This window comes from Borostomias antarcticus (genome assembly GCF_949987555.1).
Source record: "Borostomias antarcticus genome assembly, chromosome: 14".
Classification (NCBI taxonomy): Eukaryota; Metazoa; Chordata; class Actinopteri; order Stomiiformes; family Stomiidae; genus Borostomias; species Borostomias antarcticus.
In genome coordinates, this window is record NC_140247.1 from 8,816,371 (window position 1) to 8,835,722 (window position 19,352).

At 47.3% G+C, this 19,352-nt stretch overlaps 1 protein-coding gene across 1 annotated transcript in view; it reads left to right on the plus strand.

The window, feature by feature from the left end:
• The window catches only part of c1ql1l2 (complement component 1, q subcomponent-like 1-like 2), a gene marked incomplete at its 3' end in the record, with an annotated part of 15,389 nt that extends 1,740 nt beyond the window's left edge, over positions 1-13,649 (plus strand). Inside the window, exon 2 of the mRNA XM_084448328.1 lies at positions 13,470-13,649. Coding sequence (XP_084304454.1) covers positions 13,470-13,649 — 180 coding nt within the window. The remainder of the gene's footprint in view (positions 1-13,469) is intronic.
• Between the last annotated feature and the right edge of the window lie 5,703 nt (positions 13,650-19,352).

Genomic DNA, 19,352 nt, shown 5'->3' on the forward strand with positions numbered 1-19,352 from the left:
AACTCAACAAAACTGAATTATTATAATTCCACTTGCTGAGATTATCCACTTGGATAACTGCATAAGAGACATATGTCGTGAGGAGAGGATGAGGAGTCGTTTGCCTTTGCTTCGAGGCTAAAAGGGTATATTTTCGGCTTTTTGATGCATCACTTGGCGGGGATGAAAATGGACTATTGTGCCCGGAGAGCGCACGCAGGTAGCTCGAGTAAGATCAACTCGCACGGGTTTCAGACAAGAGCAGAAGCTCAGCCCGGAGTCAGCAGAGGCTAAAAGCATTCGTGTTAAAATGTGCTTATTTACTCAACAATAAATTGAGCCGCCTTTCATTGAACGTGTTTATAAGTGAGCAAGAGAGTGGTGTGTGTCTTCATTTCAATGTTGTAGAAATTCAGTTCGGGCATCTTCTTTTCCTCTCGTGTGTCCCTCTCCCAGTTAACTTAAAACAACAAAACGTATGGAACAGGCTTAGCTCATGTTGGTCGTTCATAGCCAACTGTATTCATATGACCACATCATATTCATATAGGTTAATTCACACGTCCTGCTTCTAGAATAGGCTATGCTAATCCAGTGCATTATCAGCTGTAACCGTCTTACACGGGATGGTATAGACTAGAAGACATCGTTTGTATTGTTCAACTAGGCCTATTGTACTATACGCTAGGCCTACAGTCGGCCTTCGCCATGTCACCATTTAAAATAGGCCTAATTAACATTTTGTGAGGCAGCATTTTTCTGCTGGCTCAGTTTTCTGTTGATTTTGCAGCAAATCTTTTAAAACTCTTCAATAGGTCAGGAGTAGGCCTATGACCCATTAATCTAAAGATAGGCTATATATCTATATCTAATTTTATTCTATGTAGCCTACAGTAGGCCTAAGTATAGGGCTTACATTACCATGCAATAAACTCATTCTAACTTCGAAGTTTCTCTCTGAGATTGAGATTTATATAATTGTATAGGCCTATTGAATTGTTAAGAGATCTGGATGTTTGGTTGCTGTGGTCATGACTTCTCCATCGTCCACTTATACTAGGCCACAACGTTACCGGGGCAACCAAGTCCTCTGAAGACGGCTTAAGGGAGATAAATCACATTAGGGCGGTAGCAGCCGCGCTGTCTGAGGTTCAGATCCTCCATCTGTCTGACTGGGACTGAGAGAGTGGCCTTGTGGGTAAGGCCCGGCTTCTACGGCAACTCTGGAGGTGTCAGTCTGGCCTCAGGGCATGGCCTGCAGGACTAGATAAAGATCAGAGAATAGATCAAATAGAATGTTGATGTAAATGTCAGCTTCTCTTTTATCAGATTGTTTAATTATTATTATTATTATTATTAGTAGTAGTAGTATTATTACTATTATTATTATTAGTAGTAGTATTTCAGATTTGATCAATTTTTCACACAATTTGGTAGCCAATCACACGCGACATTACTGTCCAATTGTCCCTGTCGCTGCTGTGGAGGGTCCGTCGCACAACCCCGCGGTCAGCAATCCGGAAGAGAGAGAGAGAGAGAGAGAGAGAGAGAGAGAGAGAGAGAGAGTTACCTGACCACCAACTACCTGACCACCAGCTACCCGACCCTCTCAAGCCCCGTGACTGTGACCCCCACACCAGACGTTAAACTACCCCCCCTCAGTCCCAGGGGGCAGCTACATCTGAACCTGAGGCTCCGACCGCTACGCCACCACGGACCCCTCACACCGTTTTATTTTAGTGGTATAAATCTTCGCATAATATTAGTGACATGGAACCGAATCGTCCTGAAACCAAAATCCAAGCTTTAATAAAAGGAGAAAAGTAAAGAAAATCTAAACAAAATGGAACAGTGTTAACGGAGGAGTTCTGACATCATCTGTATCCATGGAGACCATGAAAGGGACAGGAAGCCTTTGTGAATCCAGAGGGGATGGAGCCGCAGTCCTCTCTCTCCCACCCTCATGTGGCTCGCCTTTGACCAAGAGGACATCCTCATGATCCACATCATTTTGGCGTCCATTTCTCCGACAGCCCTGCACCTAAACCACCTCATCTCTATCTTTCTGTTCGTTACAGTTGCAAACTTGCAAGCCCTCGCTCCACCTAGACATCTCAGAGTTTAACTCCTTTGACCTCGCAAAGTAGTCAAACTTCCCACGCAGCAAACACAAGGAGAGAGAGAGAGCTCTGTGAAGGTCCCTCTCTCTCCCCCCCCCTCTCTCTCTCTCTCTCAATCTCTCTCTATAACAACTCAATCCGCAGTAACGTTTATGGGTGGTGGTGTAAAAGTGTTGATACATAATAGGCGCGGGAGAACATATGTTCCCATAAAGCACCTTCTGTTCTCACTTCATTGTTCCCCCCAGAGGAGCGTGTGGAGGCACTTACAGTAAGTTAAGACACAGTCAGCCAGCATCTCCAGAGACCTGGGTAATGTTTATAAAGTGGTAAGTGCTTGCCTAATGAAACATGCCTTCTCTCTCTCCCTCCCTACAGGCCACACCCCCCTCCCCCCCACCCACCCTCCCCCTCTCTTGAACTTATGGGGGAATGTGCTGCTCACACACCGAGTACCAAGGGCGCTGCGGTATTTCGCTGTGTTTGTGGGAACGTGGGGATGCGCGGTTTGGCAGACCTAAAGGGCTCCCAGCGCCCGCGCCTGCGTGTAAATGAGTGTGAATGGTTATAAATGTGGGGCTAACTTGTGCTGTGTCAGTGATGAAGTGCGCGCGGAGAGACCGGTAGTCCGGCAGAGGCGTCCGCGCGTCCCTCGGCTCATTTAGGGGTCCGGGAGGCGCGGAGCTGGGACTCAGCATCTCGGGAGCGTAGGGAATTGAAGACAATGCTGGTCTTTTATCATCCTTTTGGCCTTAGCGGAACAGCGGGTTCCCGGGCCCCTGCGGTGGCGACATCGCATCCTCTCCATCACCTCCGCGGTTCTTAGAAGTCCCCGTCGGACGTCAACAGACCTGGGATGCTTTTTTACCCCCTCTCTCCCTCTCCCTCCCTGTCTTCTGGCTTGCTGAATTGCATTAGAAGAAGGATCCCAACTGTCCCCAGCACCTTGACACATTTCAAGCCACAACAAAGATTTTCGCTCTTTTTTTTTGGTAAGCAAGTGAATAGAAATACTATTTTCAGCACAGTGCACTTTCTCTGCTCTCCACCCCCCCCACCCCTCTCATTGGCTTCTTCATTTGTTCTTTCAAACAATCCTTATCTCCTCCATCGGATGTCTCACGTCTCTGAGTTGGACCTGTCCTCTGAAGACAGGCGGAGACAGTAAAGACGTCCGTTTATATACGACAGAAGGAGGAGGAGCAGCAAACAGGGAAGACAGTAGAGCATTTTGCCAGTCTATCTAATTGTAATTAAAAACCTTGAACCAGATCCAGAATGTGTTTGTGTACGCTCCCTCTTTCAGTTCCCTGCTTAATATTGTTATTAATCCACAAAACCGTTTCAGAGTTAATTAAAAGCAATGGCTTGAGCGTCACTCTCTCAAGAGGGCCTTGGTGAATAATCACTCTTTCTCCTTCTTTAATAAGCGCTAGCGTCCTCCGTGAACATGGCTCAACCCCAGCAAATACTGCCCCCCCCCCATCCCCCCGCCACACACACACACACACACACAGCCGCCCCCCTCTCTGTGCACTGCCCTCTAGCTCTCCTCTGCTCTCTTCAACTGTTCACTGAAGGAGATTTCCAAAACACACTCCATGTATCCACAGTGTACGATGCGCTTGTGCTGTGCATATCGGAGCCAAAGCATAAACCCGTACTGTAGTTGTAAAGTTCTCCTCATGAAGGAAAACTCGGGGTTTAGCTTTTGATGAGCGGAACTACGGTCCAAGTCTTCGGCACAAAGGCTTGGCGCATCCCAGCATGCTTTTCTTCTTGTCCCTGAAACTTCACAATGCCGCAAACCAAAGCTTAAAAACAACATCACACATTAGCCGGGCGTATTAACCAAGGTTCAAAGCAACATTAAAAAAGCGGTTTATTTTATCCCCCCGGGTGGGGGGGTGGGGGGGGGGGTCGCTGATGTGAGGTTGCCATAGCGAAGCTGGTGTCTACGTGTAACGTCCCCCCCTCGTACCTCCATCCCCGCCGGTCTCCTCCTACTCAGACATGTCTGAAGGCCGCTCAGGCTCCCGTGCACACGAGTGCAAGATGTGATCACTCTGCTGGTGCGCGTCCAGGTGTGGCCCATGTGGGGTATTCAACATGTGGAGCCAATCTACACAACACATGGAAGAAGAACAGCCATCTGGACACGGGCCTGCCGTGTTCCCCGCGTTTGATTAATGAAACTGGCTCTGAAATATGGAGGACGGAAAAAATATAATTAGCGTAATTAAAGGCGCCGAAACCAAGTGTTGATGGCACTTTCAAATAGATATGGTGCCCACTTCGTTGCCAAATGTATTTACGATCTAAATCTTTTGCTTTTTGTCTCATGCAGTGAAATGGCGTTTCCACCCTCAGATCTGCTAGCCTGACAGCTCTCTTGTCTGCAAAATAACACTTCCTCATCCAGAGCTGACACAGGAAATAGAACCGCTCCGTCATAGAACACACATAGAGAAGAATGCCTAAGAACTGGGTATTATGGTGCAAGAATCAATTAGCCCTAATATCCTCATTCTCTGTCTGTCAGTTTCATCACTGAGGGGCCTCTGTGTGTGTGTGTGTGTGTGTGTGTGTGTGTGTGTGTGTGTGTGTGCGCGCGCAGGAACACAGAGAGACTCTGTCTAGACCAGACACGGGCATCTGGGATAGGAAGAGATGCCCTCAGCCCTGGGTATCGATCCCACTGTGTGTGTGTGTGTGTGTGTGTGTGTGTGTGTGTGTGTGTGAGTGTGTGTGCGTGCGTGTGTGTGTGTGTGTGTGTAACCCAATCAGAATCTGCCAGCCCCTGTTCTCTCTGCTGTGATGTGCTCTATGAAACTCTATAATCAGCTGGAGAGGTAGCAAGGCCCGACCTTTGGCCTTGATCCTGTGTGTAATTGGACATTGGATTTGACACTCTGCCGAGCGTAACATTAGAGCAGGCCTAATTAGGTGTGGTAGGGCTATTATATGAAACCATGTGGTCAGGAAATACCACACAGATTGGAAATGTCAACATGACATCAGCCTGTCACTGACAGCCATGTCTGAGAGAAATATAATTCCTCAGTAAAGTTTAAAAACTATTCTGTGTGGGTAAAAACCACACTCCCTTTGCTTCTCATCATAGCATCTGTACGACCTGTCTACCGTCTGCTCTTCACATGCTGTCGAGAGCAGTCAACCTAGCATCCCTGCTGTCATCTCCGATTGACTAGTTTATGAATATAAGGGCTCAGGCGCATCACGCACTGTGAAGCCAAAACAATACGGCCTAAAATAGGCTGTGAGTTTTCAGCTGTGGCTCCGGTGTTGACATTGGTGTTGACTCGCAAGGTTCCTTCGTTATAATGAGACGGCGTACGGGGGATTGGGAGTGCGCCCCGGGCCGGCTTTTATGTAAACATCTCTCTCTCTCCCCCCCGTTCTCTCTTTCTCCATCTCTCCCAATTCCCTCCACACCGATACCCTCAACCCTCCTCTCGCAGTTCACGGTGAAACATCAGGTCCGTGGTGCTAAATGGCTCACAGACCGGCAAATTGCTGCTGTGTGTTTAATAATCTCCCAAATTGAATTATGGGTAAATGGATACATCAACAATCCTCCCCTCAGCCAGAGATGATGAATATAACACTTTGTGAAAAACATACGCCGCAGAAAAACTGTGCACCCAACCTGCCTGTCCCTCAAGACTCGGAACAACAGCCAGTGACTCATTAGGGATATTTTATTTTTTACAGCTCTGCCCACCTCAGAATGCCTCACGATGCTATTTAATGCTTCTGAAACTATGAACGCCCCTAAGTGTCAGGATGGGAGAGAGAATAGCCTGGTACCGTTAGACACCCCGGGTCCAGGCTGCCAGCCCGGTTCTCTCCCAATGCAGGGATGCAGAGTGATGGTGTGTGACCCAGCGCTGTGGGCTGAGGCAGACAGGAGCTCTGTTCACGGTGACAGACTGGCCGCGGGGAGCCAGAGACGAGCGAGCGAGAGCGGCCGGGACGCAGGTCAGAGTTGAGTCTCTCATCTCCTCCCCCGTTCCCTACCTTGGACAAACCTGTGCTGCCCATCCCTGTTAGAGGAGCACCATTTGCTCTGTGGTTTCTGTTGTAGTTACTTGTGATATGAAGCGTCAAATCAAGTTGTTTCGCCTCCAGGATGACGGGCTTTGGTTCACGTTGACACTAGGGCTGGGTTGAAAGAAAAATCGATTCATCGATTCTGAATCGATTCTGAATCAAATGCTTCAGAATCGATTCATGAATCCCAAAATTGATCTTTTATTTAATGAATGAATGAATAAATGAAGGAATTAATAGTTCATTAATTCATTCAATGATTCATTCATTCATTCATTTTTGGAAATCAGTATTGATACCCAGCCCTAGTATTGATGTGCTGCATAACTTGGCAGTCATGTAATTAAGGTTACAGCTAAAAAAAAAACAGGTTTTAGTAACACTAACCGAATCGATATTGAATCGAATGGAATCGAATCGTGATAATCGATTCTGCACCTTGTGAATCGGAATCGAATCGATTCTTGAAATTTGAATCGATACTCAGCCCTAGTTGACACCAGGGCGGCGTAAAAAAAAAAAAACAGAGGCAAACATGTTTTCTCCAAACGGTCACATTTGAACGGCTTTTAATGAACGTTCCAAATAGTTCGCATAAATGCAACAATCCCCATGGGAGCACATCTCCAGTAAGCCTGGGTCCATTGTGATCCTTGTTCCGTTACTGGCGAACTACCTCTCCAGACTGTTAGCAAACGTTTGCGGCGAATACAAAGCAAACGGAAAATAGTTCGCTAACGTTCGCTATGTTCGCTGAATTTGAACGCACCCCAGGTTTAGCATTAGGCTACTTGAACAATGTCAGGCTGAAAGAAGCTCAGCTAAAAATTCCATTTGTATTCACAGAAACGGGGCCCTGGAGGTTCCAACAGTGGGTGGGATTTATTTGTTATTTGTTAAAGAATTTCTGAGTTTAGACAAATGGTGCCTCTTGGCAGGGTCAGGGATCCTGTCCCCACCAATATTTGAGATCATTAAAATTGTCCCCTCCAATATTTAGATTGGGGTAGTGGCGTTCAAATGACCATACAGCCGTGTAGGAAGATGCCCCCCCAAAAAAATACTCTCAAAAGGTCAATGTAAATGTCCCCCCCACAAAGTTGGATACAGATCGCTGCCACTGCCTCTCAGGTTAGCATTTCTTTTTTTCTCAACAACCTATCATGTTCATAATCAGGATCCCTCCACAAAGGAGATAACAGAAGAAAGTACAGTGGCTGAGCTGTTTGATACCATGACAACCCCGTCTGTGTGTGTGCGTGTGTGTGTGATAACTAAGTGTGTGAGTGAACGCTCGTGTGTGTACATGTCTTTAGTGAAGGACTAAAACTAACACGCCGTGACAACAAGGTGGCAGAGACACGATCAGACATGCGGCTCACGGCTAGGACGTTGAAACCCAATTAGCCGTTGTACTCGGTTTTAAAGACGACCGACTAAACAACTGGCGGATCTAAAATGGAGGCTTAATCGCATGCCAGCGAGCGCCTGTCAGAGAGACGTCATGCCGGAGCTGCCCTCCACCCAGATCTGTCCTTGTCACTCCCGCTGACAGCGCCTCTCACAGCGCCGGAGAGAACGCCGGCGCAGCAGAACGAGGGACATTAGTATTACGGGCTTTCCCGTGGCTCCTCCAACAACAGACAGAAGTCAGTCATATTCTCACTCATCACAAAGAATATCTTGACGTTTTAAGACCAGGACACAATGCCGCTGACTGCAGCTGCGAGCTGAGGATAATCTAAAATGTCAGTGGAAACAAGTGTGATTCTCAACTCCGCAAAAGTAATCGGAATCCGCTAAGTAACAGTGACAGTCAATAGGCAAGAACCTGTCGTGCTCTCACGTTAGCGGTATATTAGAGATGTAAGTGTTGTCATCTTTAATCCTCCTTGGACACTCAGGCACGCTACGCAGTTCTATCTATGGAGCTCAACTCCCCACACACTATTATACAATCAGAGGCATCGCAGAGAAAGTTTCTCACCTCATCCACAACTATTGTACAGTACATCCTCCACCCACCTGGGTGTTGCGCTGTCAGTTCAGACGCTAAAGAAATCGCCACACATCAGCTACAAGGAGATGATTGAGGGTGGGAGGGAGGGATAGAGCCCCCATAGTAGTACCCACCTTTTTCATATGAGAAGCTAGAATTGAAATAATGAAAATTATTTTATCTTATTAAAACCTTGTTTGCAGTTTGAATTAATTTTGTCACCTTGTAACACAACCAAACAAAATAAAAGAAAGTCCTATCAGGTTCTATCTGGGTTCTATGCGAACAATAAAACAAATATTTCAAAAATCTTTCCTGAAAATCACAAACAACCCCCCCTGAGCCCATGTCCCCCACCCCAAGGGGCCCCAGCAGCCCTCAAATAAAAGTTTTGACTTTGTGTGCTCAAGGCGAATCATCTCATATTAATATGCAGTGGATGGTAGCCTGGCAGGATCAGAATAGGAGGCTTTGTTTGCACATCGATATGAGCTTTGCTAGATTTAATTAGGAGGACAAACAATGAAAAAGAAGTGCTGAAGATGTATTGTACCAATATTTTACCCTGAGCCTTTAAGGCTGACCTCAGCATCGCAGAGATTTCCAGAACTCTCCGGGGTGAGAGTCATTGTCTCTGGCTCAGGTGCCCTCCTCTAATAAGATGACTGATGTTATAGGATAGTATGTTTGATCTGTATCCTTTGATTTTGTTCTCTGTCCTCCAATATCTATATCATTGTGTATCACTGCGCCATGGCTTCACTTTCTCACTTCCTTATTCTCAGGGCTGGCAAGTCTAACGCATTGAGCGTGAGACACACGCATTTCAGCCTCTTCTCACGCTCACACGCCACACATAACAATTCTCACGCGGAGAAATGATCAACCCCTACAGTACATACTACAGGCCCGTAGCCAGGGGGGGATCGGGTGGATCGAACGAACCCCGCCTCACGACCAAAGGTGCAGAATTCAGGGCAAAAGTCCCCCGTCCCCGTCAACAACTCGAGCGACAATCACAATAAAAATGATCAATCCCCAAGTCAACAACTCGCCCGACAATAAAATTAACGGGGAAGGGGATAAATCTCACTCCAAGTTTTTGGTCAAACTTGACAGCCCTGCTTATTCTGATACTGTATCTATTGATATTTTAACCCTAGTTCTATGACTGGAGCCTACAGGGCAAGCTCCTTATTGGCTTAACCAATCGTAGCTAGCTATGCTGACTGAAGAAATAGAACATAGACGCACCTGCGACTAATTAGAACCGGTGCACCCCTATAAAAGTGCACTGAGACCGCACATCTGCTCCTAGACGAAACTTTCACAGAGCAGACTGGGGTTCCGCAAAGTCTGCACCCTGTGGGGCTTCACTCTAGGGTTCAGAACTAGGGTTATGATGCGTAACCATCGTTCTATTTCGTGGCGCTCCACCCCACAGGGCACGCTCCTGATTGGCATAAGCGGAGCTACACGACCGCACCATACACTCTTGCTGAGCCCGTTAACAAGAAAAACCGTCCAGCTAGATGGCAAGCCAAAGGTAATGACCATAACGAAGGTTGGTCCAACCCAAGCACTGGCCCTTCCCCGCCACACTCAGCTCATCCCAGCTGAGGACAAGTAAAGGCCCGTGAGGAGAGAGCCGGACCGGGACCAGTTACGCACCGTTACAGAACCCGTCCAAGCCTCACCCGGACCCAAAAGGGACAGAGACAGACCGCCGCTCACCCGACCGTCCCGCCCCCAGGCCAAAAGACCCATCATGTCCGATGCTGACTCCCGCTGGAAGTTGTGCCCAGCGCAGACGAGGCCACAGAGACAGATGACATGGACAAAAGATAGCGGAGATGGTGATGACCAAGTCGCTGCCGCGTTAATGTCACAGACACTCCATTAAAACAGGGCGACCGACGTGTTCCCGCCTCTCGTAGAGTCTGCCCGAACAGCCCCAGGCAGAGGGCGACCTCCAGTCTCATAGGTCCCAGCCGAAGCAAGCACATAGCAACTGGCAAGCCTCTCTCTCCCAACGGTGAGTCTGGTGGTTGTCACATCTGTAGGCATGCAGGCAGGGGAAGACATAACCGGAGGTACCATGGGGTGAAAACCTTAATGGGACCAGCTAAAGGTTTGGGACGGGAAAGCACCGAACTGCTGGACACCACCGTACACTTAAGTACCCCCCCTTTTTAAATATGCTAGTTACTATAGCTACATTAAGGCACTGCCGTCAGAGCTATCTAGACATAACATGAACACCAGACTGTAACGTTCCCGTAACATGGGGAAAAAAAACAGCCATGAAACGTCCTAGCTTAGCTTCTAGCGTAGCGTAGCTCAAACCAGAGGTACCATGGGGAGAATCCCTTCTTCTTCTTCGTTTGGGTGTAGATGTTTCACTCTCCCCCAGGCTCGGGGCCGAGGGGCTATCCTTTTACCACCCCGAGCCTGGGTGTTGGGGTCACCCGGGCTATATATCCGGGCACACCTCCAGGAGCAATGTCACCGTTTCGTCATCCACAACTGTCAGGCCACGCATTCTGTTGGGTGTCCGATATATCGGGCAGTCATGGGTGACGTGGTCTGCGGTTTGTTCCTCGGCGCCACACTCGCACGCCGCACAGGATGCCAGGCCCCATCTGTGCATCGATGAGCGGAAGCGTCGGACGCCGGTCCGGAGACGATTAAGCTCCACCCACGCCGGTCTGGGTAGGTCCATCCCAGTAGGGGAAGGACCGGCGGCCAGGATGAAATCACAGAGTCTGGAGGTGTTTGCCTCCCACTCCGCACGGCAGATGTAGTCCGCCCATCCTGCCTCGCTGATGTTAAGATCTCTGCATTGCATACCAAATAGCCCCTCATCACCAGGGAAAAACCGCACTGTTCTGGTCCCAGTGTTGCATTACTACATGACAGGGCATAGTTTGGTCTCAGGGAGACATTACGGGAAAGTGATTGTCTCTCCTCTGGCATTCATCATTATGATGGAGATGGAGTGTTCACTAGAGATTGGTGGATTGGTGGTAATTCAAAGTTACTCATGTCTCAGGCCAGTTTAAACAGATTTCAAATGATGTGTCGCATCAATAAAACTACCCAAATGGAAAACACCTCTGCAGTCAGATCACTTTGAGTGAAGCGTTTTAATTACCATGCCTGTTGTCTGTTCCAAGGTTAAGTTTCTCCCTGTCCATGGCTGTCATTACTTCAGTATTGTTCAGTTTATACTGCTCGTACATCCATGCCAGTCAAATTATGAATATATAGTCATCATCTTCCCTTCCACATGATGTGGATTGCATGCCATGCTGTGAGTTGTAATAATTTGTTTACTGAAACATTCATAATCTGACTGCAGGCATGTTTGAGAGGAGCACAATGTATCTGTATGTACCGTATACTCTGTATGTATACGTGTATATTATATATATGTATATATATTATTTTTATTTTATTTTATTCATTTTATTTTTTTTATTTATATAAAGAAGATCTGCTATATCAATATGCAATACAGTAAGAGGGAAGCGAAGCACAAACCCTTGAGTGTCTCCCCAGAAGCTCGATCGCCTTGTTGAGAGGGGTCAGGGAAGAATTTTTACAGCTCACTTATCTGGCCCCCGGGTGAAACTGTTTATTTGCTTCCCTCTGGAATATGTAGGGGTGGGTCGTATGCCCACCTCCCTTGTTCTCTGTAAAGCGCATTGTGTTGCTTTTGGGTATGAAATGCGCTATACAAATAAAGCTTTGATTGATTGATTGATTGATTGATTGATTGTCTGCCCTCCAGCCCTGTCCCACAGACAGACAGACAGACAGACAGACAGACAGACAGACAGACAGACAGCCTCTCTCAGTTACGGGGGTGGGACTGCGTTCTGGCTCTGGTCTGTTTGGAGGAGGTCTCTGATGTGTATCAATAAGATTGCTGAATTTAATGGTTAAATCGGACAATTAATTCTGCCTTCTCCATGCCACCTGTCCTGGCTTATCGGCACTCCCTTAAAAAGCCCAGATCTGGGGCTCTGCCCAGACGATAAAGGAAATATGGACTCGTTTGTTTGGCACTGTGCAAACCCAGTCCCATTGTGGGTTATGGAAACTGTTGTGCCATTTGTCAACACTTAAAATAGACATAACTTCTTCATATGCTGTGATGACCCCTAGGATGTTGTGTACATTTATATTTGTTGAGGAAAAAAATACTCTTCTTCTTCTCCAGGGGACTGAGGATTTTTATATTATTTCAAACTGTATAAACATTCCCACACACTGACCCTGAGTGCTCATCTCGTATCGTTGTGTGAGACTGCGCATACACACATTATTTCTGTTTTAGTGTCAGTTCCACAATGAAGCCCACGCTGCACTTTCCAGAGCAAAGAGAAATGTTTCAGATGGAGCTCTTAATTAGCCAGACAAGAGGTCACTGGAACCTGCTCCAAATGTGAAGTTACTGTATGCAGCCAGGCTTGCATGCACACACACACGCACACACACACACACACGCACACACACGCGCGCGTGCGCGCACACACACACACACACACACAAATACTCACTCACACTAACACACACACACACACACACACACACACACACACACACACACACACACACAAGACCTCCAAAAGATAATTCAGTCAGTCAATCAGTTCCATTTTTCAGCACTGTATTTTTAAGTTCTTGATATGTTTCATTGTAATTTTCCAATAGAGAGGACAGTTCACCAGGGACAGGAGCCACTCAGGTGAACAATACTGACAAGGGTTTGAGCACAGGAAATCCACAGGAAATCCACAGGAAATCCACAGGAAATACCCAGGAAATACACAGGAAATACACAGGAAATACACAGGAAATACGCAGGAAATACACAGGAAATACAACAACCTGCTGACAATGGAGTCATTGTGTTGGTTTTCAAACAACATTTCATGATATTTACTCTTCAAATACGGAATTACATCATAACCTCTCATATTCTTGTATACAATCCCCTATTATATCATATATTATCTGTTCTGTTTTATTTTCTTATTTTGTATACCATTTACAGTACTAATAAACTATATTTGTATGTACTGTATCTTTTCTTATTCTGTAAAGCAGCTCTGTGTGCTACATTTGCTCGTATGAACATATGCTACATAAATAAGATTGACTTTGACTTAATGGGCTTGAAGCAAGTCCCAAATAAACAAGAGGAATAATGTTAAGAGATTGGAACAAATGTCTTTGCCCATTTTGTTAGAGTTTGGAAACTGACTCTCTTCTGCCCTTCTCTCTGACAGGTGCGGGCCAGCGCCATCGCCCAGGACGCGGACCAGAACTACGACTACGCCTCCAACAGCGTCATCCTGCATCTGGACGCCGGCGACGAGGTCTACATCAAACTGGACGGGGGCAAGGCGCACGGGGGCAACAACAACAAGTACAGCACCTTCTCCGGCTTCATCCTCTACGCTGACTGAGACGACGCGCCGGGGACCGCACAGAGACATGGGACTGAGAGAGAGTGAGGGGGAGAGAGAGAGAGGGAGAGAGAGAGGGAGAGAGAGAGTGAAAGAGAGAGAGAGAGGGAGAGAGAGAGGGAGAGAGAGAGAGAGAGGGTTTCAAGGCCGGGAATGCTTTCAAGTTTCCTGATTGTCTCAATCATTACATCTCTCCATATACACAAATCAGTTAAAGTTCCCCCGTCTGGGTGCGAGTGCTGGGAGACACCAACTAATCGGACTGGGACAAGGGGTGGACAAGGGGTGGGGGTGGGGGTCTGAAATTAGGGAGGGTGGTGGTTTTAACTCATCTCCACATTCCAACCTGTGAGATGTTCCCTGCTTTCAGAATATTCCTCGTCAGCGCACCACACAGAAACACAGCCCCCAGAAAGACCATCCAGCCTCCTTAACTCTCTCCACACTGCTCATCTGAAACTGTCAATGGACTCGGTTGACTGAAATTCTTCTTATTGTTGTTCTGTGTGCTTCCTTAGAATATCAAGTATTTTACTTTTGCCAAGATAAATATCATATCTACACAAAAGAGGATATTAAAAAAATATGTGTCCCCTGTGAGAATATGGTACCCGTGTTTTTGAGAGGATGGGATGAGGTGGACTGTGATGCAGGTTGGTTGCCATCTGATGGAGAAATTAAAAGTCCTTTGGAGCAGACAGTGGACTGTGGTATGGTATCACATAACGTTAATTTTCTACAGCCGTAGACACACTGGTGTTTGATGTCCGACTCAACACAAAACAATACCGTACTCCATTTTCCCTTCGTGTCTACAGAGAAAACATCACAGATTTACCCTCGTCTGCTCATGTTTGTCCACGGGAGAAGAGCTGTGTGGGCTGACGATAGATGCGATATTAGATGTTCTAGTTTTTATGTAGCTACCCTCTCCTGGTTATGCGATGCCAATATTCAGATTCTGAGGCAGCCTATTTTAAGAAAAGCAGTTTCCTTTACTTTATAGCTCTGACCTCTAACATTCTGGTGTGGTGAAACCATTTAAAACGGGAGAGAGAGAGAGAGAGAGAGAGAGGGAGAGAGAGAGAGAGAGAGAGAGAGAGGGAGAGAGAGAGAGTGAGAGAGAGAGAGAGAGAGAGTGAGAGAGAGAGAGAGAGTGAGAGAGAGAGAGAGAGAGAGAGAGAGAGAGAGAGAGAGAGAGAGTGTGTTAAAGTTTAAGTTATGGCACAGTTAAGGAGTCAGATTTTCTCTTTCACTGGCTCTGAGGATTCACTGGATGTCATCCGTTCATTAGCTGCATATATTCACTGACACAGAGGCATTATGGTAATATTTACTCTACATGGCGGGCTGACAGCTTGCTTGAGAATGAAATTGATTGGGTGAGTGACTTGGCCTATTACAATGCGTGCGTGTCTGTGTTTTGTGAGTGTGTGTGTGTGTGTGTGTGTGTGCGTGCGTGCGTGCATGCAGTCATGAGTGTATGTGAGTATGTGTGTGTGTATATCTGTGAGTGTTTGCATTTTAGCATGTGCCGTGCTACATGGTTATTTCCAGAGCGAGTTATCCTGTGCTGCAGCTGGTGAGCTTGCTTCATGTAGGGAGATGAGCCTCTATAGAGATGATGAGAAGAACAAACAGCTTGTAAATTAAATCTATGCTACAGTACTGTATGTTTGTCAATCTAATTTTATCTTTTGGAATTGTTGAATACATTTAAATAATAAATGGGATTTTTTGTATTCACTTGCCTCAAGAGAATTATTGCACCCCTAATATGCTAAATGGTACATTTATCAAAAGTGCAAAAGCAACATAATTTCAGTGTTTATTTTTCTTATTTGTCTGAAATAGGCGTTTATAGAATTGTCTTCCGGGGCAAACATGAAAGAAATCTATCATCAACGCCATCATCTTACGTCTTCTCTCGAAGCAGAAATCTGATTGGACGTGATAGGATCAGGGATCTGATTGGACGTGATAGGATCAGCCGGGGGAGGGGGGGTCTGAATAAGCGTGTTTACCCCCCACCAGGACTCTGTGGATCTGTAAAGGTGGGCTCCGAGATAAAGACCCTCCTGACTTCACTAAAGTCCACAGCAGCAGCGCAGAAGATAATCATAAATCCACAGAATATAATGGCTATTTAGAACGGATGAGGACTGCTTGAGGAGAAGCACCGAATGCACCAATCTGAGATTGCAGCGTCTATTTACTGATACTCATCAACAAAGGAGCGATTTACCCCAATGGAGAGGGAGAGAGAGAGAGAGAGAGAGAGAGAGAGAGAAGGGATGGACAGAGGGAGATACAAGACAGGCTGTCTGACAGAGATAGATGGAGAGGAGAGAATGAGAGAGAAAGAATGAGAGACAGAAAGGAGGAAAGGAATGGGATAAATTACAGGGGGGAGAGAAGGTGGGAGGGAGAGAGAGAACGGACGCAGGGATGGAAGGATAGAGATTGGGGAGAGGGGGGTGGATTGTTTTCAAGGCGGTGTGGGGGGGGGGCTCTGTGTGAAGGCCCTTTCGGTGCAAGATGTCAGGGAGGATTAGCTGTGTCCGGATGGAGGAGGGAGGCAGAGAGGACACTGGGATTGGACGAGTGTCATTGACCAGCCCCTCCTCGGAGCAGGGAGTAATGGGATGTGACGCTAATAAAGGCCTGCTGTACACCCCTCTTTAGGAAGATCTCTACAACCCCATAATGTCTCTCCCAAAGCTCTGCCACGCTGACCAGTGTATGTTCAAACAATCAAGACAAACAGAGATGGAACGAGGTCATTTTCTATCCTTCCTCCACTTGCTCGTCCCTCTCTACCCCTCCTTCTGTTTCCATCTGCCCTCTCTGCCCCCGCTGCTACCTGCTCGCACGCCGCCACGCTCGCACCGCTACCTGCTGCCTGCTGCTGCCTGCTCCCATGATCCTCTCTGTCACTCTGGACGGCGGAAGGCGGAGAAGCCTTTTCCAGTCGTCCCTGCCGCCGGCACGCGTGCACCCTACAGTCACTCCTCCACAGCCAGAGCAGAGAGAGAGAGAGAGAGAGAGAAAGAGAGAGAGCGAGAGAGAGAAGTGTACCATTCACTCCCCTGGGCAGCAAAAAGGAAGAGAGAGAGAGAGAGAGAGAGAGAGAGAGAGAGAGAGAGAGAGAGAGAGAGAGAGAGAAGTGTACCATTCACTCCCCTGGGCAGCAAAAAGGAAGAGAGAGAGAGAGAGAGAGAGAGAGAGAGAGAGTGAGAGAGAGAGAGAGAGAGAGAGAGAGTGACAGCCACGGTCCACAGGGCAGTCTGTGTTATTTTATGCCTCTGTTATTCCAGGCCCTACATCACAAGGACGTTAGCTATGATGCGCCTCACTGCTGGACTCCAACAAACGGCACGCATCTCTAGCCTTTCCCAGACCTCCGTTTCTTTCCCTCGCAGCTTCTCGCCAACTCTTTCCATCGGTGCTCTCTGGCTGCAGGCTCTCACACAGCATATGAAGCCGATGGCAGAATGTCAGCGAGAGCAGTGTGCAGAGTGTTTCTCTCCGAGAGGGAACGCGCCGTGGTGTTCTCGCATGACTACCGATGTTAAAGTGTCTTCAAAGGAGCTGGCGAAACACGAGCTGAAGAGACAACAAACACCGACATGCCGTTTTCTCCTCTCAGCGAGATTTCACAGCTCTGGGCCGCGTTTCCCAGATACGATGTACCTTGGCGATCTACGGCGCTTCTTAAGGTATACCTTGGCGTCTGATTGTTTCCCAGACTATCCCTTAGTGGGCGTCTGAAGATACATCGTAAGGGCCCATTTATAGTCAACACAAGCTACGCTAGCGCGAGCTACGCAAGGCTACGCAAGGTGACGTTGACGTGTCCTTGCGTAGCAACGTGTGTCGTGCAGAAATTTGTAACTTTATGCGAGCGCAAGTGCTATTTCACACAAACCGATAAGGGCGCTGACACAAGGCGCTGACACAACGCGCAGAATAAAAATACTTGCGTAGAGGCCGCGTTCACAGCCGCGTCAGTGTAGCTTGAGGTGGTAAATACATGCAAAGTATAGCCTGTAGGGATAATTTCAAAACAGGAGTATTTCATGTTCAATTACTGCACATAAATTCAATAACTGACATAGCACCACCAGGTAACCACATGTTTACATAGCTATAACATCCAGTGACAAACACAAATGACAAATCACAATGCTCATATTTATTAAAATGCTTTTAATTATATTAATTATAACTGGATCCACTCAGGAATCTGGGAGTGGGACCGAGAACAGGAGAAGCAGAAAACAAAACACAGAGTTGCATGCACAGAGAAACATAACAGTAAGCAGTCTAGTATATCAATGGGACTTGTAATTGGTCACTTAATTGGTCACCCAGTTTCTGAAATCAGTTTGACACAGTTAATTAATCTGCAAAACAGACCAGAGAAAGAACAGAGAAAGTACATTTCCTTAAAAAAACAAAACAACTTGCAGACTTGTTTTACATCACAGTTAGCCCAGTGTCTGGGGCCATGGAACCAGGTGCTGCTAAGCAGTTCAGTATTTTGAGTTGCTGTGGGACTAGGGAGTGATTCTGCTAGCCTCTTGCGCTGCCTCCAGCCACCCTCCATGTCTGACGCCCCCTTCAGGTACTTGGTAGCCTCCTGCTGCAGGGCCTCCTCACTGGTTCCCCTTGTGACTGGGTTTTTCCGCGTAGCCCCTAAGAGAAATAACGAAGATATTAGCTCAGAAACACATTTCTGCTTTATTGGCTCCGAGGTACCCATTAATTCGGGGCATGCTTTAAATTCTAAACATGATTTATTTGCAACAGACTATTACATTACACCAGGGATTCTCAACCTTTTGTAAGGCCCACTTCTGATTGTTAAAATTCTGAGGACCTAATTGAAGCAGATCCTGATCCACCCCTTGTTTATTGTCCATGTCCTTGCCCATGTCCATGTCCTTGCCGTCTCTTGCCATGTAGGTTCCATGGCAAGAGATGGCAAGATGGAAGGATGGATCTTGTCCAGCCTCTGCGATGGTGTTGTTCCTGTGCTAACAGGGGCATTTCACCTCAAGTAGTGCCACGACTCACACCTCCACATTGTAGTCTTCCTGGAATACTTTGACACCCTCGGTCTCGTTGGTGAGCTTCCAGTTGATTGCCTTCACTCCATCCAAAGATCTTGAGTGCAAACGCTGGCTGATGAAGGACTGTGTGGCATGCTTGCATCGCAGGACGGCACCGAATTTGCTGGCTGTCAGTCGACCCTGCCTGTACTTCTGCCACAGAATGTTCCGGCCCTGGCCCACGGTCTGTGTCTGGATGGTGGTCCACTGCTCCTCTGTCACACACATACTGGCAAGCACAGCCCCCACACGCTGGGCACCAAAATTACTCACCAGCTCCTGCACAGAAGGAATTGGCTGGCTTGTGTCTTCAGGCTCAGGAGAAAGAAGCCAACTGATTCTGTTGTGCCTGTGGGCTAGAGCTGACTTCAACCAGGCACGGTCCTCTTCTGTCACATCCCTGGACAGGGGGTTGTAGATGGACTCGCTTTGAGGATATATTTTGGCTACCAACTGAACCTCCTTTGGGGTGCTGGGTTTTTTCCACTGGCACTCGGTGTCTGTAGAGCCGAGGTTGTGGATTGCCCAAATGATGAGTGCAGCTACATGGCTGCACTTATATTATCCATGGGGACAGTCACAGGAGGAA